The sequence below is a fragment of the Leptonychotes weddellii genome, chromosome 1, assembly GCF_054177405.1.
Source record: "Leptonychotes weddellii isolate Sample4059 chromosome 1, ASM5417740v2, whole genome shotgun sequence".
NCBI classification, from domain to species: domain Eukaryota; kingdom Metazoa; phylum Chordata; class Mammalia; order Carnivora; family Phocidae; genus Leptonychotes; species Leptonychotes weddellii.
The window spans coordinates 42,139,146-42,161,080 of NC_138369.1; the positions used below are offsets into that span (position 1 = coordinate 42,139,146).

Below are 21,935 nucleotides of genomic sequence, written 5' to 3' on the forward strand. Positions count from 1 at the left end.
TTCTTATGTTAATCCCCATACATTACATCATTAGTTTTAGATGAAGTGTTCCATGATTCATTGTTTGTGCATAACACCCAGTGCTCCATGCAGAACGTGCCCTCCTCAATACCCACCACCAGGCTAACCCATCTTCCCACCCCCCTCCCCTCTAGAACCCTGTTTGTTTTTCAGAGTCCATCGTCTCTCATGGTTCGTCCACCCCTCCGATTTCCCCCGCTTCATTCTTCCCCTCCCGCTACCTTCTTCTTCTTCTTTTTTTTTTTTTCTTAACATATATTGCATTATTTGTTTCAGAGGTACAGATCTGTGATTCAACAGTCTCACACAATTCACAGCCCTCACCATAGCACATACCCTCCCCAGTGTCTATCACCCAGTCACCCCATCCCTCCCACCCCAACCCCCACTCCAGCAACCCTCAGTTTGTTTCCTACAATTAAGAATATCTCGAAAGACATGTATCATATGATCTCACTGATATGAGCATATACATTTTAAGGCGATGGCTCCTCTAGTGACAGTATTGTTTCCAAAAGTGACGGCTAGCTAGTGTCAGCAGATGTGCATTGTTTGGCCCTCAGAGTACATGATATCTTTTGAAAGGCATCAACCTTATAAAAAATCAGAAGGTTCCACATAAAGCTGTTGGGGGGGGTGCGGTGGCGGGCGGTGGAGGAAGAAAGTGCTGAAAGCAAGTATAGTCATTCCTTTTAGTTAGAGATATAGAAAAGTTTCATAGAGAATGAGAAACCTAGATTGACTTGAGGGGCAAACTGTTCAATTAATCTGGGATGTTTTAATTATATACATTTGAGAATAAGCACCACCCCATTGTTTGTATTTGAGGGAAATGCAGGCATTGAAACAGTGAATGCAGATCATTTAGGCAGAACTATTATGAAATCTGTTCCTGATTTATAATTTAACACGTATTTATAAGTATGCATAATTGTACTGTGTTCCTTTAGACTCGGTTGTTTTGGGGACAGAATTGTCTTATTCCCACCCACGTCATTTGTTTATTTTATATGTTCTGCTGCTGTAGGCATTTTAAGTTGTTTGGGCAATGACATTATGAAATGTAAGTCTAGAGACTTTACTGACTATGCAAATCTGTAATTTCACTACAGCTTCATACTTTCCCATTAAATCATAATAGAGTATCACTGAGCATTTTCTGTCACCCATTCAGAATTTTAACGAGAGATGCTGCATCATAAGGTCAAGAATAGAAGTCCAGGGAAGTAAATCTCTACGGTCAGTAGCTTCTTTAAAAAGCGCAAAGATTTTCTTCGAAACCCCAACCCTTCAGAGAATGTAATTCAGTAGTTCCCAAACCTGTCTACATTTCATCTGAGGAGATTTAAAACACAGTGATGCCTATTTGAAAATTTTAGAGAATCCCCCAAGTGATTCACGTGTGTAGGCAAGTTTGGGAGCCACTGGCTTAATTCAAAATCAAGTCTATAACAGCAAAAATTTATCTGCATCTTGGACCTCCAGGAGCTTTGCGGTGAGATGAAGCTTGGGTCCCTCCATGAATGCCCAGGGTCCACCATAGCAAAAAGCCATTCCTAACATTCTTCCTAGAGTACATTAAAAAAACAAACAAACAAACAAAAACGATGATTCTTATAATTAAGGTTTGAATAGGTATAATCTGAATTAGTGTTTTTATTGTAATATAGCAGCCCTGAAACTCTGTTTCATGTCTAGTCATGCTGCCTAAAGTTTAAAAATAGAGACTCAGTCTTAAAAAAAAAAAAAAAAAAGAAAGGAAAGAAGGAAGAAAGAAAAGAAAAAAAGTCATTGAGTGCTGCTACAGAATTCCTTGTGAAGCTCTTAGTAGCCCCTTCACCTTGACCACTCTGCCCCCCTCCTAGAACCGAAACCTGGCTCTTTTGTAGTATCAAAAATTCAACATTCCTTTGCATGTTTCCTAAAAAGCCTTTTCCATAAATTAGACAGGACAAATGTATTTTAATGAACAAATGGTGTTTTAATAAGAAAGCTCTTTTTAAATTAGTTCATTCTATTACGGTTTTAATAAGTAAAAAAAATAATATTGTAGAGAATTATGCAATAAAAGCACCAGCCAGCTTGGTCTTCAGAGTAAGCTTTGGAAACATGCAAATGGAATTTCACTAAAGAAAATATCCCTGGAGCGACAAAATTTTCTTTCATATAGAAAATGTCTGTGTAGGGAAAAGAACAGATCTCTTCTAGATAAAAATGATGCACCAAACAGTGTTTATAAAAATTCTATCTCTGTTTGAGTTCTGCATTTGGCAGTAAGACAGCAACTAATTTGGTTTTGTTTTAAAATTCCAGTGATTATAAGGTCTGCACTTTCCCTGTGGAGTAGCGAACTCTCTACTAGAGCCAGACCCCAATTTTTCTTTGCCAGTCACATGTGCTAGAGAACTTTAGCTGACAGGTGCTTTTTCATTGTTTCTCTCCGAGCCAGAAGCAGTGGAGTCACAGCTGATGTTCAGAGTCTAGGGCTTTACCACTCTCTTTTAGGAGCATTCCCAGGAGACAAGACGAATGTGTCTGATCATATGTGCTTTGAAAATCCCTCTTCCTTCTGGAGCTACCTACTCTCCCTGTTGGAATTTGAATTACTGGCTAATTGCCTAACAGTCAGAAGGTCTTCACATACCAGATGCAGAAGTAAGAAAAAGTGTATTTGTTGGAATGTTTCATTGCAAGTAGTAGACTATCCAGGAAGTGTTGGTCATCCAGTAAGGAAAGTTTATCATTTCATGTTTGAAATTCAGGGGTACCATGGTATGTGTGTTGGTTAATTTGGTGATATCATTATGCCACTGTTAAAGAATGATTAATAAAGACAATTTAGATGATACTAACTAATCTTAACATTCATGAACTAGACAGTCTCCTTGCAGAGAACCACAAAATGGGGTGGAAGGCAGAAAGCTTTTTACAGGATAAAGATTAAACAAAGAAAAGACAAACAGAAAATACCTAATTGGTTGGGGCCATATAGTTAATCTTGTTTGGGGTGAGAAGGCTCAGAGTTGGCTTGGTGTTTGGGGACTAGCTGACTGGATACACTCTGTGTCTGGTCAAGTGGAGCCTGTTTATAGGGACACAGAACCTATCTAACTTTGGTTTGCTGACATGGCCTGGGAAGGAGTGGCTCCATCTTGGGCCTAGAAGTTATTTCAACATCATCAAAGACACAAATTCTTTTTTTTTTTTTTTTGAGAGTTGGTAATTTTATTTTTTTCTTTCTTTTCTTTCTTTTCTTTCTTTCTCTCGTTTTTGATGTAGTGTTCCATGATTCATTGTTTGACACAAATTATTTTTTATCTTTTTTTTTTTTCTATCCTCAGTATATTGACTTCTTCCCGTAGCTTGTCTCTTCATGGTTAAAAAATGGCTGCTGCAGCTCCATACATCATGTTTGCACACATCAAAGTTCAAAAACTAAAGACATTATATCTCTAATTTGTGTCTCTTTTAAGAGTGAAGAACACTTTACTGGGACTCTACATCAGGCTTATTTTTGCTTTCATTGACAGAACTCTATATTATTTCTTTCCTAAACCATTGATCTACCTACCCATATAATCTATGTGCCACACATTGTGTTAATTGATGCTACTATCAATAAAGTTCTCTTCTCTTGCTAACAGCTAGGATTTCAACATCTCTTCCCCATGAGGCAGCTACTGAGCAGATCCAGTATCCAATATCCATAAACATTGGTGTCCAGGAAGAAAATGCATCCTTATCAGAGAATATAGAACTATATCTTCTTTTTTTTTTTTTTTTTAAAGATTTTATTTATTTGAGAGAGAGAGAATGAGAGAGAGAAAGCACATGAGAGGGGGGAGGGTCAGAGGGAGAAGCAGACTCCCCGCCGAGCAGGGAGCCCGATGCGGGACTCGATCCCGGGACTCCAGGATCATGACCTGAGCCGAAGGCAGTGGCTTAACCAACTGAGCCACCCAGGCGCCCTAGAACTATATCTTCTAAAGAAAATAGCAGTAGTAAACATTTTAGCACTTTTTTTCTAATCTTTCTGCACCTTAACTTTGGCTTTCCAAGTATGGCTAACTGAAACATGGTTTTGTTGCAGTGTTCAAAATAAAATTGAAATTTGCATTCCCACTAGCCTCTGGCAAAGTAAATTGAATTATACTTGAGTTTTCGTAGTCCTAAATGATTATTCTCCCTTCAATAAGTACCCATAGGCATTTGCAGCTGACTGTTTCTTCTCATGAAACAAGTCACTGAGTTTGTGTGGTTGGGTATAAATACACACAAATCAAATGTATCGTTTTAAAAAACATTCTCACTAAAACTTTTAAAGGTTAGTTGGTACCTTCATTCAACACAGTATATTTTCAATAATGATTTTTGTTGGCAAAGCAAGTAAATTAGACTTTTGTTCATTTGGTGCAAGAGGCAACTTTGTTGCTATAATATATACAATTAAACTGAGTTGAGATATACTTTAAATGAAAATTGAAAACAAATTAAGTAATCAGTCAATGTAATGTTTGTAGTTACAGCTCTTGTATATATTTGGATAAGTTAAGGGGGGAAAGAAGGCAATTTGGCATTGCTGGGAATTCTATTTTATTCCAAGGGAGGAAAAAATAGTGAGCTGGCAACATTTCAAATTGGCTGTAAAATATTACAGATAATGATAATTTGTTTTTATATTTATATAAAGCCCTACATCTACTCCCATAGATCGAGTTTAATCATATGCCATATTACTATCTACTAGTGTTGGAATCAGGCAATCTCAAGTTTAGCTAATGAAATTTATTTATAGGGTTTTTTTGTTGTTGTTAATCTTTCTTATTAACCATGAGCAGGACCTTTTAATTTGACATTGGGAAATGTTTGTATTAATAATAGCAGTTTTTTAGGTCCCAACTTCTTACAATTTGACATTTGTAAAGTTAATGCGTATCTTTTCCTCTCTTATTACAAATTATTTCCTTAATTCTATGACTTTGGGATGGTTGCCAGTGACTTACTGCCTCAAAAATGATGATGTTGAGAAAGAGATGGTTATGTTTTATATTTAGCAAGATTTACTAGTGCTGACTTGGGCTTTGCGTTCAGGCAAATGAGTTTACACGAGTCATCTGACGATTCTTGGGTCTCTGCTTAAAGTTTAAATTCAACCATAGAAGGTTATGATACTTTATGAAGCTTAATCCCTGAGCCATTTTTTTCAGAGTTACCTGCATTTGATTTAGATTTTGAATATAGTTCTCATTCAAGTTTTGATGGAAGTATCAGACCCTGCTATACATTGCACCCTGTTTTAATATGGCACTAAACTTCCAAGAGCAATAAATTCCTTTTCTTTCCCCCTTATCTCTTAAAATTATACATTTTTTTTAAAAGCCTCAGGTTTTCCAGTATTTTTCTAACCTATTTTTTGGTCCAACTGTATTAAAAATGTATGGGGAATATCAGTTAAATTTGTTCATTGGGTTTTATCCTGTAAATTAATTTGCTGACTTAGGACACCTTTTGCAACGTATAGATACTGAAAGTGTTTATTTAGTACATATTTTTTCAGGACTGTTGGTCCTGAAATGCAATAGCAGAGCTTACTGGCTTGCATAATGGTGAGGTCTAGGGCACATGCTTCAGGCATGGCTATATCAAGTAGCTCACACAGATTATAATCTTTCTCTTCTCTTTCTCAGTAATCCTTTCCTTTGAGTTGACTTCTTTCTCTTACAAACTCCTTCCTTATTATAGCCATGAGTACTGGCATCTTTACATCCTAGAAATTGCCAGTCCAACAAAAACAAAGATTTTTATTGTGTGTAATCTTAGTAAAGGTAAAATTAAATTCCTTTCCATTCTATAATGATCCTGTCCCTGACCCATATTCTATGGGTAGGGGGTTGGAATGTATCCGTTTTTGACAAGGTGTGGTCCCTAGAGAACTGCCAGCAACATCACCTAAGATTTTGTTAGAAATACATACTCTTGGGGCACCTGTGTGGCTCAGTCATTAAGGGTCTGCATTTGGCTCAGGTCATGGTCCCAGGGTCCTGGGATCGAGCCCCCCATTGGGCTCCCTACTCCGCGGGAAGCCTGCTTCTCACTCTCCCACTCCCCCTGCTTGTGTTCCCTCTCTCGCTGTGTCTCTCTGTCAAATAAATAAAATCCTTAAAAAAAAAAAAAAACACATACTTTCAGATCCGCTCCCATACCTAAAAAACCAAAAGATTCCACTGTGGGGACCAGCCTACTGGGTGATAAGGAGTCCTCCTAGTGATCCTGATGAATGCTCAAGCTTGAGAACCAGTGCAATACACTGATTGGTGGAGATTGGGTCATGTGAGCAAACCTCCCTCCCCATGCCTGTCCCTGCCACAGGGCTTCCCTGTAAGTTGCATCTTACAGCAAGCACATACAAAATAGACCTGAGGAACTGACGCCAGGAAGGAGGAAGAGTAGATGCTCTGCTGGCAAATGGGAGATCTCTGCTACAATGAAATTTCAGCCCAATAGTACTTTTTCTTTGTTTCTAATGGTATTATTTCTCACGACACTATTGACAATGAATTCCACTCCAGAAAACCACTATTGTAAGTAAGCAAATCCACATTCATCCTCCTCTAGGATATAGTATTTTAGTTTTAAATTTCATCTCCAGGTAGGTACATGACCAATATTGAAGGATTTTCAGGGGATGCCTGGGTGGCTCAGTCAGTTAAGCATCTGCCTTCAGCTCAGGTCATGAACCCAGGGTCCTGGGATCAAGCCCCACATTGGGTTCCCTGCTCAGTGGGGAGCTTGCTTCTCTCTCTCCCCCTGCTCCTTCCCCCTTGTGCGCTCTCACTATCTCTCTCTGTCAAATAAATAAATAAGATCTTTAAAACAAAAAGGTTTCTAGACCATATAATTTTTTTTAATCAAATGCTTCCCAATCACTTAGATATAAGTCAGCTACCATTACAGCCTTCAGTAACGAACCTTGTTGATCTAGGTGATAAATAGTAGACTAGACTGAATTTGCTTCAAAAATTCTCATTGACAATGGCAGTGAGGCCTACAGAATTTTAGGGAAGGTAGTCAACATTGCAATATCATTCAAAATAAATTTAAAGCTTTTTTTTTTTTTTTAAAGCAGCTAATAGGGGAGATACATGTAAATTTTCGCATTCTTAAGATTTTTATTTCAGTTTATCATATGACTCCTCTGGGCATTTGTTGAAGATCCAAAGGTCTTTTTACTTATTTTTATTTTTAGCATATTCTTATTTGGCAGGTCTAGGGTAGGAACAGGGGATTTGTATTTTTAATAGTTTCCACAGCGAATTCTTAGAATCAAGCAGGTTTGCCATACTCCATAGTGGTAAGAAGTAAGGATGCTGGGGTAGAATGGTTGGGGTCAAATCTTAGTTGTAGTTCATACTGACTGGGGGGGGAGGGGAATAGTTGCTTAATGTTGTCAAGTCTGAAATGCTGCTGTTATCACTTATATTCCATTCTTTCCCTTTTCTCTCAACTAATCTGCCAGTTACTCCTTCTCATTTCTTATGCTGCAGATAGAGGACATGCAGTGGGGTAAAGGAGTACGGGAGATCCCCCCCTCAGTATGCACACTGCCATGCAAGCCGGGGCAAAGAAAGAAGACACAGAAGGGAACTCCGTGCTGCTGGACCTGTGAGCCTTGCGACGGCTACCAGTACCAGTTTGATGAGATGACATGCCAACATTGCCCCTACGACCAGAGGCCCAATGAAAACCGAACCGGCTGCCAGGATATCCCCATCATCAAACTAGAGTGGCATTCCCCCTGGGCCGTCATCCCTGTCTTCCTAGCAATGTTGGGGATCATCGCCACCATCTTTGTCATGGCCACTTTCATCCGCTACAATGACACGCCCATTGTCCGAGCATCCGGGCGGGAACTGAGCTATGTTCTGTTGACTGGCATCTTTCTTTGCTACATTATCACTTTCCTGATGATAGCCAAACCTGATGTGGCAGTGTGTTCTTTCCGGAGAGTTTTCCTGGGCTTGGGTATGTGCATCAGTTATGCAGCCCTCTTGACAAAAACCAATCGGATTTATCGCATATTTGAGCAGGGCAAGAAATCAGTGACAGCTCCCAGACTCATAAGCCCAACATCACAGCTGGCCATAACTTCCAGTTTAATATCAGTTCAGCTTCTAGGTGTTTTCATTTGGTTTGGTGTTGACCCACCCAACATCATCATAGACTATGATGAACATAAGACAATGAACCCTGAGCAGGCCAGGGGAGTTCTCAAATGTGACATTACAGACCTCCAAATCATTTGCTCCTTGGGATATAGCATTCTTCTCATGGTCACATGTACTGTGTATGCCATCAAGACTCGGGGTGTCCCAGAGAATTTTAATGAAGCCAAACCCATTGGATTCACTATGTACACGACATGTATAGTGTGGCTTGCCTTCATTCCCATTTTTTTTGGCACTGCTCAGTCAGCGGAAAAGGTAAGTGAAAATGCACACCACACTGTGCATTTCAGAAATGTGTTTTTGTAAATACTGAAACCGAATCAATTGTACAGAGTGAGAAGTTTTATATCCTGAATTACTAGGCATCAATGCTATAGAAATCTAAAAACTGCAGGGAACTGTGCTATGTTCATTTCACTGGAAACCAATCAAAGGTAGCTTTTTCAAGTTAATTCATGATAGAATTATTCAATGTAGCAAGAGATTATCCAGTATAAAATTGTGTGATCTATCCAAATTAAACCTTCCTATGCATTCATTACCCACCTTCTCTTCTTATACATATGTTTCCTTGGGATAGGAGAAAAAGGCCACAATCCCTCATTAGGATGAGGATGGTCATTACTAGCTCTCTCTCACTCTTCTTAGTGACCATTTAGGCTGTCACTGTGGATTGGATCTAGGGTGTGAGCAACACAATATATTAGAGTTGCCCATTTACATATTACATGTGTATGTATATATATAATAGATGAATATAGGAAGATTCTGGTTATCATTCCACCCTAGGCTCCCTAAAACTAGATGTACATGAATCACATCAAGTGATTCAGAGGGATACCAGAGACTCAACTTTCTAGCAGCGGGAGGGACAGTATGCAGTAGAGCTAGTGTCATCGAGCCTCGGAAGTTCAAAATTAGTGGGCCCTAACACGTTGTCCTAGACAAGGCTAGTGTGCATGCGCCCCCATATAGTTATGCATTTTTACAAATCTGTAAGTTAGGCAGCCCTATGTGTTGATTCTTAAAGCGATTAATGCATGTCTAGCTGTGGGTTTGACAGGCGTGCAAATTAGGCAAAACTAAAGCATTGATTCTAGATGAGATTCATACACGTCTGACTTTTATACTCACCTGGATATGGTTTTGTGTATATGCAAATGAGGCAGTTCTAATGTGTTGATCTTAATAAGATGTGTTGTCCTTCATTCAGTGAAGTCAGCTCTGACAGGGTGGTGCAGGGGAAGCCAGACCGAGGCCTAGAGCTCTAACTGGCACGCTGTCTCGGAGAGAGCACAGTTACGGCTTGATTAGAAGTTAGAACACAGGGAATCTAGCCTGATTCCATGTTACTTTGGAGAAGTCTACAAAACATTCAAGGACTTAGTCCCCTACGTGAGGAAAGCAAGGATTGAAGTAGGAATCTCTACAAATTCACAAATCTGTGCCTCTAGGAATTAGTTGAATCTGAGTTTTTCATTGTTACTTCTGTTCTCATAGAATCATATAAATAATTAATGACATTTGACTGGTGTTGCACCTGAGAAGATGTCTTTCACCTAAATTATTTGATTCAGAAGCTATCAGTTTGGACTGTATGGGTTTTGGGGGCTTTTTTGTTTGTTTGTTTGTTTTAAATGAGTATCTCATAAAACCACAGAGAATTCTGCAACTAAGGACAGTGAGTGGTTCCAGATACGGTTTTAGTGTAAAGTGTCTTAGAGGAAGTTCTAAAATATATGCTCAACAAGCATAGTATGTTTCCAACAGTATATTTCAAATTCATAATGCATGTTTACTGTCTGTGAAACCAACTTGAATTGCATTTTATTGCTTCTATCTATCCCTGGGCCAGGGGAATAGTAAAATATGAGTTAGGGTAGTGAAATGCAATAGAGAGAAAAAGAAAAAGAATTTCCCAAATATATGCTGGTAAGTTGATAACCATTGAACTTTTTATGGGAAACGATGTGTACACAATCATCAAAGCCTATGAAGATAATAATATTTTTTTTTATTAAAACAAACACAATTGCCTATGTAACAGGTTAAAAACATTAAATCCTTTTCTTGTAAATTTATTGTTGGGGAATGCAAAAGGCAGGAATTCCTGCAGCTGTTTTGTAGATGGGTCTTGTAATGATACTTGACGATGTACGTGTCTACCATTTCATTTGTCATTTCTAGCCATTTCTAGTCATGACTATGAATCTTTTCAGTAAGGTCAAGTGTATAATTGACTCACTTAAAAACCTGAAAATGATGCAGGGTTTCAGGAATTGAATTCACTGATCCCAGTTGTTCTAGAAGGCTTTGAGCTGGTAGAACTGAATTACAGGAAAAAATTAAGCTGTCTTCAAGCAGTGTCCTTTGTATCCTAGAGTTGAGAAGACACATATTTTTTCTTTGTATACTCTCAATGGGTTTTGATGTTTTACATGGTTGATGGGCACAATTAAAGGTACTAAATTGCCAAATGGGAACAGTGAATTTTATATGGAAATTCACACATCTTAAAGATAGGCATATGGCTAGAGAAGCATGAGTGATAAATTAAAGATAGTTTTTGTACATGAAACCATGGAATTTAAATTGTGGAAGGTGGCAGATTGCCAAATGCAACAGAGATCACAGAAAAAGGCATCACTGCCAAGCTAGCAATATTCAGAATCACAGCCCTTACATTTTTATTTAGATCAAACAGTTTAAGTGTTTTAAGTGGAAGAATTCCATTGTAACAGGAAAAAAAAAAAGATTAGGCAGTGAGTTCAGTAATAACTATTTACTGTGTTAGGAAATTGAGTTCATTCTGATTATGCTAGGTATATCTTTGTGAAATTTCTTATCACTTGAGTTCCTTAGCACAGCATAAAGGATGATAAATGTTTATTTTCTTGTGAAACATCAACACTCAGTATGTTTTTGCTTTTGTGAAGAAGGATGCAGGAGATTACAGTTATCTTGTTTTATTATTGCTAATCCTGTGATTTTTTAAAATGGGGATCATGCAGCGTGGTCAGGGATGGAAGAGGTAAACTTAAGCCATAAGAGAACGATCCTTGGTTTTAGGAATTCTATTTAGATGACTGAAATGATTCAAGGAAACACCGCAAATAGTAGAGTAGTAGCACGGTAGGAGTTATTAGCTGGTCTAGTGAAGTGGATAACTGGCAAGAGCTGTTAGAGGACTAGATTGTTTTCCATTAACACAAAGGCTTGGTTTGTGGCTTACGTATCTTTTTTGCATGCAGCCTGGAAAAGAGCATGCTTTAGGTAGGGAGAATACAAGCTACCCTCCCAAAGTCGGAGAAACCCTGCAGATGCTACGATTATCCAGATCTTTTTAGCCAGTTGTTGTCGGGAGAACTTTCTAGGTAAACCAGTGTACCAATTTTTTATACATGGATGAGGAGACAAGCTCTACGCCACTTGGCTCTGCAAAGGCAAAGTAGACCTTGATATAAAATGAGTGGAGTTGGAGGGTCTCAGAGGTCTTCCCTTCGGTGGCATATATGTTTGTTTGGGTAGGCGGTTGATGAAAAGAGGAGAAAGTAAAGGATTGAGGCATTTTCTGTTCAGAGAAAAAGGCTGGAAAAAGAGTAATGGCTTATAGGAAGGAGTATGTCTTCTGTAATGCCACCCGCAGTCCATTCTTCTGCACATAACTGAATAGAACAGCATGGATTACAACACTTAAATAATTGGATTCTTTGATCTTCATTGAAGAATTATTCCACTAGGTGACAGAAGTAGGGCTACTGCTAGCAATCTCTGAACCAGCTCAGGGTCCTTAACTCTGTGGTTCTCAAAATTGTGTCCATGATAATCCCCATTGGAACTTGTTTTTAAATATTGCGTATCTGCCCCTCCCAACTGGTTCAATAAGGCAATAGGATGGACATAGAACTCTAGACTTTGTAACGAGCATGCTGGAAGGATGTCAGTGCAAACCAAGCATGCGTCTTAAAACTACTTGAGCATTTTCTTCCTAATCCACAGGATTACGAAATATGTCATATAAATATTTCCTGAGCCTTTAGGAATAAATTAATTCTCATCTCAAGCAACAGGGAGGTCTAGAGATCAAGGAACCAGGAGATCAGAAAGACATTATTCACAGTCAAAGACAAAGTCTAGACTTAGAAGGTCTGAATGAAGTGTCAACTCCAAGGTTATGGCCAGAGACCTTACAAGGCAGGACCAAGGCATGGACCCTGCAACCAGAGGTAGCAGGAGGACAGGCAGAATGTTTCCCAAGAGTATTTCTAGGGGGTTTGGACTATAAACCAACATTTTGATTGTCCACATGTAGCAGATAGCTCCCCAGAATCTGAACACAAAGCAAACCAATCTAGGACTGATATTACAGATCAGAAATATTTGGCAGGTAGGTAAACATTTCCTAATCCATGCCCTAGGCAGACATTGGTAATCAATTACAGTGAGCTTCCCCTGAACCCAGGTGAGGTTTTGAGCTATTTGTTGACTTCGTGCAAGAGCCATTGGGTGCCTTTCATTAAAATTAATTGGCTTAAATATAAAAGAATAGGGAAATGGGAATGCGCTTGAATTAGTCTCTAATTCGTCTCTGATTACACATCTCTTAAAGTTTCAAATGCCATACAGAAAGGAGCAGTCCTAGCTCTCTTCGGGAGTAATATTTTCAAACCAACTTTGAATAGTGTGAGGCATGCTGTAGTTGTCACACAAGGAATGCAGGACAGACACCCAGAAACAGGAACTCCACTTCTGCTTTATGGAAAAGCGACAAGTGGACTGAAGTTACCAGGCAGAGGAAGTGCTATGATAACCCAGTGAGAAATTACATCCCATGTCAAAAGTAGGGGGTGGCATTTTCACCACATGGTACAGAGACTGAAGACACAGATTGCGTTTAATGCAACTTTGACTCTTGAAAATATGAGGGTGTAAGAATAAAATCTAATAAAACTGCATTTTATGGGAAAACTTTAAAACAGCGTGAACCCCAACATTTCATTCCCAAATTAAACTTTTGGCAAGAATACCATCTTTTCAAAGTGACGGACCAAGTTAATTTTAAATACTACAGCTTATAAGCTGAAATACCTGCTTTCCTTTCTCAGGCTGATATTTTCCCTTATGCTTATGTTGAATTATGCAAGGTCTTCCCTCTGATGCAATCCCCCCCCTCCCCGATTTTGGAGGCCTGGGCCCTATGACAGAGATAATGATGCAGTGAGGAGCAACAAATCCAAATTATGGAGGACTGTGTTTGGATTTATCCCTGTAAGCCAACACAAGTTTATAAAAGTGGGAAGAACGTCAACACAGGGTATTTTGGAATGTGAATTCCAGGGCCAGTACTTGAGGATGAGCAAAGGTGAAGCATCTCGAGTTAAGAAAACTAAGTCAAGTAGCTCTTGTAATAGATGGGCAAAAGATGGTGCTGGTTTGAAGAAGGCCTGAGGGACTAGAAAAGATAAAACAGGTTTGAAAGCTGCTTTGAACATTTTGAACATTAGAAGAATATATGAATATAATATGCCTTATCTTTCCTTTTGTGTTATGCTGCTTTGCTACTGAAATGGAGATATGCTTAGAGATACTTTTTTCTTTTTTTGAATTTTGCAAGTAGCAATTGCCCACTAATTAATTTGCCCACTAAAGGCAAGAGAAAGGACTTCCTCCCATTCTCTGTATATAGTCGTTGCCAATAGTCTGATGACTCTGCCTCTAGATACATAGATATACACATATACATATACAAAGACAAAGGTCTTTTAAAACAAAAATCCTTACTTTTCTGGAATACTTAGTAGAACCTTCACCTGCATCTAAACACAATTGAGAGAAGTGTCCCAGTGCATAGCTTAGGCTGAGGTCATTTGTGCACCCATGCTGTGCTGGGCAAATATACTGGTGGTTGAGGTCTTGCTCTGTTGTTTAGTTTTGTCTGTTCCAATTTATATCAGAAGCATATGGAACTGTCTCCTTTCTGCTTCCTGCTGTGACCTTGATGATAACTGAGCTCCTCTCCAAACAGCACTCTGAAGCCAGCTGTTTGCATGTCTGGTGTTAGTCAGTGGCTTGGGATAGTGCTGTCCTGTATTCCCCTCATGATGGATCAGCTAATTTCAGGTGCAGTCACCTAGGATAATTGGAGTCTTCACCATCTTAGTCCCTTCCTTTAGCTGAAATAGCTAGTTCAGCAGGTAAAATCCAAGAGCCTGTGTATAACTGAACTGAGTGAGAACTAATAAGGAAATAGCTTAGTATATTAAAACAAAAGATCCCACCATTAAAGGTTTGAACAGAGAGGTGCTCAAGAAAGAGAAATTGCTGCTAAAAGGAAAAACTTAGCAAGTCTTGAATCAGTCCTCCGTGGGGTGTCCCCTGAGAGTCCAAAGTGTCTTTCACTTTGAGATCTCAGCCTCCAAAGGACACAGTCACAAGGACCCAGGCCTCACTTTTGTAACTAGTATCAGGACATTCAGACAAATCTCTGTTCTTTAGCATTTCTGAGAGCATCAAAGTCTACCTGTCATTTTCAGAAACAACTCTTCTCAAAGCACAGGAAATGGTAACAGAACATAGTCTGCTGATGAGCAGTCAGGGGGTTGCCAAATCCAGATTTGGGATCCTGAGATACCCATTGTACAGACCATAATACTGGTCTACTTAGTATTTTGTGCAGGTCCCAGATGCCCTGTGGTCCTAGAAGACCATTCCTCAGTACCCCATCATGCTGTGGTACTTGGAACCTAATCAGTGTACATTGCAGAGATGTGTCATTTAAGCTTTTGGGTCCTAGGTTCTTCCATCTGCCCCATGTGTATAATCATTCCTACTTCTAGGTTTGTGTAAGAGAAAATGAGATCTTTGAATTGCTTAGTACAGTGTTTATAAAACTGATGATATCAGGTGCTGGTAAAGGTGTGGAACAACTGGAACTCCCACATAATGCTGGTGGGAATGTACAAGTTAGTCAACCACTTTGGAAAATAGTTGGGCAAGTTCTTAAAATGTTAAGCATGCACGTTCTGTACTACTCTAGCCATTCCTCCTATCTCTTTACCCATGAGAAATGAACGAATATGTCCACACACACTTGCACATAATTTTTTTTGTAGATTTAATTTTAATAGTCAGAAACTGGAAAAAAAAAAAAAAAACAAGTGCCCGTCAATAGCTGAATAGATAAACAAGTTGTGATCTAACCATAGAATGGAATACTACTCTGCAGTAAAAAGCAATGGATTATTGATATATCCAACAGCATGATTAAATCCCAAATAATTAGGCTCACTGAAAGAATACAGACAAAAAGAATATGAACTGTATAATTCCACTTATACCAAAATATTTTTAACATTAAAATTAATCTCTAGTGAGAGAATGCAGATCATTTGTTCTCTGGGGATGCGTGGGGGGCTGACAAATTACAAAGGAGCACAAGGAAATTTGGAGGGTGATGTATGTGTTCACTCTCTTGATGTAGTGGTGGGTTCACAGATGCATGCATATGTCAAAGCTGATCAAATTTCATACTTCAAATACGTGCAGTTTATCATATATCAGTTACATATCGATAAAGCTGTTAAAAATTGCTTTGCCAAAAACCCTCTTCCTTCTCTGCTCCTCTTCTAGTTTCTTGAAACTTAATCATTAAGTGCTCTTATGCCTACAGGCCTATGTGCACAGTACTGAAACTATAAATTGTATTGGTAATGAAACCAGAATTATATAAATGAGTTTACAGTATAAGAGCACTTCAAATACTCTATGGCACATGGTAAATGCTCAGTAAAGGAGAACTGTATCCTTCCACCGCAGGATCCCCTTAGCAAAAATTGCTTTCTAGGTTAAGGCAGGAGAGTCCGTAGAAGGTAAAATAGTCCTATATTTGGGGAAACTGAAGGTAGAGGGGTTAGTATGGATTAGGGGGATGACAGGAAGTAACTCTGAAGAGGCAGGGAGAGGTAAGATCTTTGAGGACCCTGTATGCTTGATTTTGTTTTTTAGGCAAGGAGGGGTAAATGTTCTTCAATGAATTTTAGGGCAGGGATGTGTGGGACATTGTTGGATTTATGGTTTCAAAAGATTCCTGTTTTCTTATGAGTAATGGTTTGCATGGTAGTTGTGATATTAAGATTTATAATAAGGGTATGTTTGGTCTTTGTTCCATTTCTGGCACAGAGCTCCTAGAACCCCTGGAATTTCTGAAGAGATGAAAGCAATAAAGGTATCTTTTTTTATATTAATGAGGTGACTTTTGGACCCTACTGAAGGATGGGGGCTGGTTACCAGGAGAGCCAACCATGTTATTAGAGAGTTGAAACTTTCAGTCCCACTCCCTGACCTCTGGGAAGGAGCCACATGTTGAATGGATTGCCACTGACCGTGATTTAATCAATAATGCCTATAATTAAGCCTCCATAAAAACCCAAGAGGACAGGGTTTAGAGAGTCTCCAGGTTGATTAATACTTGGAGATTTGGGGAGAATGGCATGCTCCGAGAGCAGGGAATCTCTGCGTCCTTTCCCCATACCTATGCACTATGCTTCTCTTCCATCAGGCTGTTCCTGAGTTATATCCTTTTATTAAAACACACACACATACACACACACAGCAACAACAACAACAACAACAACGACAAGGGGCACCTGGGTGACTCAGAGGGTTAAGTGTCTGACTCTTGGTTTCAGCTCAGGTCATGATCTCAGGGGTCATGGGATTGAGCCCCATGTCAGGCTCCATGCTCAGCAAAGAGTTGGCTTGAAGATTCTCTCCCTCTGCCCCTCCCTGCACTCATGAGCGGATGCGTGCTCTTTCTCTCTGTCCCTCTCAGATAGATAAATGAATCTTTAAAACAAACAAAAACCAAACAACAAAAACAAAACAAACCAAAAAACCCAGTAATGTAGTAAATAAAATGTTTCTCAGTTTTGTTAACCACTCTAGAAAATTAATCAAACCTAAGGAGGGTGTTGTTGAAACCTCTAATCTATAGCCTGTAGGTCGTAAGCACAGGTGACTGGACTTGAGATTGGCATCTAAAGTGGGGGTGGGAAGGTACAGTCTTATGGGATTGAGCCCTTAACCTATCGAGTCTGACACAATTTCTATGTAGAAAGTGTCAGAATTGGGTTGAATTATAGGACACCCAGCAGGTGTCAAAGCTCTGCTTGGTGGTGTGAGGGGAAAAATCCACACATCAGAATTGAGTGCAGAACCTTTTATAATTGATATGTGAAATTCTACCCTGGAGAGACAGACAGTGGTTACCAGTGATGATTTAAATGGACTTTTCCTATATTTAGACTTTTAGATCCATGACAGTATATAACTCAAAGGATGAGGAAGACTGAGACCAGTCTCTTGGAGAAAAACACTGGATCAGAGCTGGTATCCAGCTGTCCCCACCTTTATTTCCCTTTCAGTAAAGGAGCCAAACAAACTTCCCATACCAGGGAGTGTTAGCTGGGATCTGAGAATTAGGATCCTGCTCCCTTCCCTGCTCCATAGGATGGTTGGTGGAGAAGAGACTTGGGAACGCTGTCTCCAGTCTACACCCTCTGTCCCCAGGTAGAGAGGAACCTATAGGAGAGAATACAACACAGTAGTTGTTGATTTATATTATGGATATTGGTAAGAATGGCTTTGAAGAGTATATACTAGAAATATTGTCTGTACACAGTCTCCCTGTTTTGGGTATCCTCAGTGTGTTGCTGCCACTCTGGTTTCTTCCAAGGATAATAATGGGTCTCTGGGTTTTGAATTGTAAGCATTTCCCAATGAATAAAGCTGTTCTCAGCTGACTGGCACTTGGATCTTAGAATCAGGGTGCCTTGCCATCTGCTGTGGAGTTGTAACGTCTCAGATGGCCAAGTTTGTTCACCTGTGCCTTTGGTAGCTTTCTACCACAGTTTAGTAGCACATTTGGCTCTCTAGGTCTGGCTGAGTTTGGCCATAAAGCTTTTGGGAAGTCAGTGCATCAGAAAGTGAGCAACCTCCAAAAAAGAAAAAAGAAAAAGATCTAATTACAGACTTCAAAAGGACTCATGTGGAATATCTCAACTCTGAACAAAAGTCACACTTTCCTATTCAGGACTCATGTACATGGAGTTGTTGGGGAAGAGAAGGGCATACCAACCATCAACAAAGAAATTACAGGGCAAGGCTGAGTGTACACTATAGCAAGGAAGGTGAAGGACAAGTCCATACCACTAAATTAACTATTCCTTGAGATTCTCAAATATCCCTATGACTTGGAGGAGGAACTTCAGTCAGGTACAGTAAAATGGGCAACTGAATGACTGAAACAGAAAGTCCCATTTTCTTTCTTATATTGCAGGCTCTCCAATTTCACTTTAAACGTTGATGTGATACACTTTTCTGATTGATCACTTTCAGGAAACTAATATTGTTTCCAGTGAGGCTTGATTTATATATAAGAAGTCAGTTGTTCACAGCTGGGAGATTCTGGCCTACATCCCCACAGCCCCAGATCAGCTTGCAATGATTGGGCCTTCACATCCAAGACTAGGTATTTAAGATCTTCCAATTCGATCAAGTCCATTGTGTTTCTCTGGTAACCTTCCCGGTGCCCTGTCAAAGTGACTAGGTTGGGACACCACGGCCAAATGAGGCAAGGGCCGCTATCTGGTGCTGGACCAAATGCCAGCTGAACGGAGTGCTTAGTTTTAACCCAGAAAAAAATAATTATCTCTTTGTTTAATGTTCCAGATCTTGAGGTGTAGAAGTATCCAGTACATTTTCTCTCTCTCTCTCTTTTTTTTAAAGAAATTTAACTGAGAGGCAAGGAACCACACAGATAATTCCAATTTACATAGTGAAATTCAGTCTAATTCTTCATTTCTTTTTCCCAGAATCCTTGCTGGGTGGACAGGAGTAGGGATAAGTGTTTTATCAGACTTTGGCACTTGTGTGTTAATTTCACAACCGGGGCATTACCCAGTTAGAGGGTAGTGGGGAACAGGCTCAGAATCTTTAGATTTTCCACTGTTGAAAATACGGCACAAAAGCGAACAAACAACAGATAGAGGCAAACAGCTGACAGGAAATGAACCGGATACTGTAAGAATGCTTATGGCAGAGGAGACTCACCATCTGATTCTAGGGTTCGAGCTGTGTGGATGATTGGTAAGTGAGCTCGTTAAATTTTAGATCCTAAAAAAGAGCTTTGGGAAATGGAAGGGGCTATTGTTTCATTTTGTCATAGAAATCCAGTTTCCCACTACAGCTGTTAGGAAAAGAAAATGTGAGGGAATGATTCCTTAACAGTGATGCCGGCAATCAGTCTGCCGGACACAAAAGCGCTGGTGTCTCTAATGGGTCCTCAGGTGCCTAAAATTGAAAATTGTCTCTCTAACTTATCTGTGTACTCTCATTCAGCTTTATGTTCCAACTGATTGTCTGGCTTATAATCAACCATCAATTTTTTGATCCAATGCTTCCCATTGCGCGGGTCTAAAAACACCCGGTTAGTAGATGTACCGAAACAGCAAATGTGAAAGAGTTCTGTTCCCCATAAGAGTGCTATCTTTTTTCCTCCAGTGCCTACCACCCCTGAGCTGGATAGTCTCAGAAAGAGAGTTTTCAAATAGTTTCTTTGTCTTTTAGAATGGCCCTTGTTACTTAGCAATTGATTTTTCAGTGCCTGTAACATGTCAGGCCCTGAGACCCCAACAACTGGCAATCCTATCCCTCTCTTTTCTTAAAAAGAATTCTGCAGTGGCTTCCCATGGATAGTAGTAGTATGAATATTAGTATTGTCTCTCTGTCACCATGCAAATTATAGCATTTAAACTCTTCCTTAGAGTCTATGAGATCTAGAACAAGGTTCATAAACTGTGGCTGGTGGGCCAAATCCAACCAGCTGCTTGTTTTCATAAATAAAGTTTTATTAGAACACAGCCATGTTCATTCATTTACATACTTCCGGTGGCTCTTTTCATGCTATAAAGACAGAGCTGAGCTGTTGTGGCAGAGATCGTATGGCCTGCAAAGCAGAAAATACTTACAATCTGGACTTTTACCAAAAAAGTTTGCTGCCCCTGCCTTAGATGATGGGGTGCCTTCCTATCTTTCTGACCCTCATTTCCTATGCTTCTCATGCTTGTTGATTTCCCTTCATCTTGCTGTTATTAACTCCTGCCCCTGAACATACTGTGACCATTTTCTTCTCAGGACCTTTATTCAGGATGTGCCATTTGTTGAGGTTGCTATCACCCAAAACTTCTCTTTCTCATCATTCAGACTCATCTCCAAGGGGTCTTTTAACTCTCTTCCATCCCAGCTAAAGTTCTCTCCAACCCAGTTACATCCTATTTCTTCCTGTCTTTCATCAATAACTAGTGTCAATAATTATTTTGTTCATGTACTTTTTGCCCGTGTCTCCTCACAAATATAAGTAGCTTGAGTGCAAGCACTTGGTTTATCTGGTTCTGCTCTGGATCCCCAGGGCCCCAAACAGTGACTCAGTGGCTGGCATTTGTAAATGCTCAGTAAATTTCAGTGAGTGGGATAAATGAATGAATCTGTTTTGGAGTAAGATGCAACCCCGGCCTTCAATATAAAACCATCAGAAAGTAGCTTTATTGCAAGAAATGAGAGGGATTGGTCTTGCTGGAGCATTATGTTCATGAAGACTGCATAGACAAGGCAAATTTTCAAAGATGATCAGGCACTCTTAGTTAGAGAGGCCTTCTAAACTGAAGGAACTGATTGTGGAAGTTATTTATTGAAATTAACTACCAATTCATATACAAAAATATCCAATCTCAAACCATTTTTAGTCTTCAGAATACTAAAGATGAAAAAAATCCAATAATATACATGGTGGTGAGGGAAAATGGTTATTCTTATTAACTACAAATGGATGATAAAACCTGTTTTTTCCTTTTTCTAATTGAAATATATTTGACATATAGCATTGTGTAAATTTAAGATATACAACATGTTATACTGATATACTGGATCTTATAATGTGATTACAATTATAGCAATATTTAAGACCTCTATCACATCACTAAACTTATTAAGTCATAAGGAGGGCCTGTTTAATGCTATTCACCAAGAGCTTTTAGAATATAAATGACTTCTGACCTAGTAGTTCCATTTCTAAGGAGTTTAGGATAAGGAAGAAATTGGAAACACTCCCAAAGATGGAGGTATCAGAATGTTTGTCAGAATCTAAATGTCTGGCCAAAGGAAAGTGAGTAAATGCATTGTAGATCTTCCATAAAGTGTACTACTTGGGATTGTTAAAAATGATGGTGCAAATTATCGAGTCTGGAATACCAATGGTTGAGCATTCTCTATGCATCAATCGCTAGACTGAACACTTTGTATATATTTTCTCGTTAAAACTCCACACCAAACCCTAAACAGATGTTAACATCCACCCATTTACAAATGAGAAAACAGGGGCTCACACAGGTTAAGTGACTTTGGTCCCAGAGCTGGGTAAGGACAAAGAAATTTGCTGATAAAAGCCTGTCTCACAAACAACGAATCATGGAACACTACATCAAAAACTAATGATGTAATGTATGGTGATTAACATAACATAATAAAATAAAATTTAAAAAAAGCCTGTCTCACATAACCACTATATTCAGGAGTGTGGACATTGACAATAGAAATAGTCACTTCTGATACCCTGGACAAATACTTGATCTTTTT

At 39.3% G+C, this 21,935-nt stretch overlaps 1 protein-coding gene across 1 annotated transcript in view; it reads left to right on the forward strand.

Moving 5' to 3' along the window:
* GRM7 (glutamate metabotropic receptor 7) overlaps positions 1-21,935 on the forward strand; it is a 755,739-nt gene that overhangs the window by 613,504 nt on the left and 120,300 nt on the right. The window contains exon 6 of the mRNA XM_081820434.1: positions 7,566-8,501. Coding sequence (XP_081676560.1) covers positions 7,566-8,501 — 936 coding nt within the window. The remainder of the gene's footprint in view (positions 1-7,565; positions 8,502-21,935) is intronic.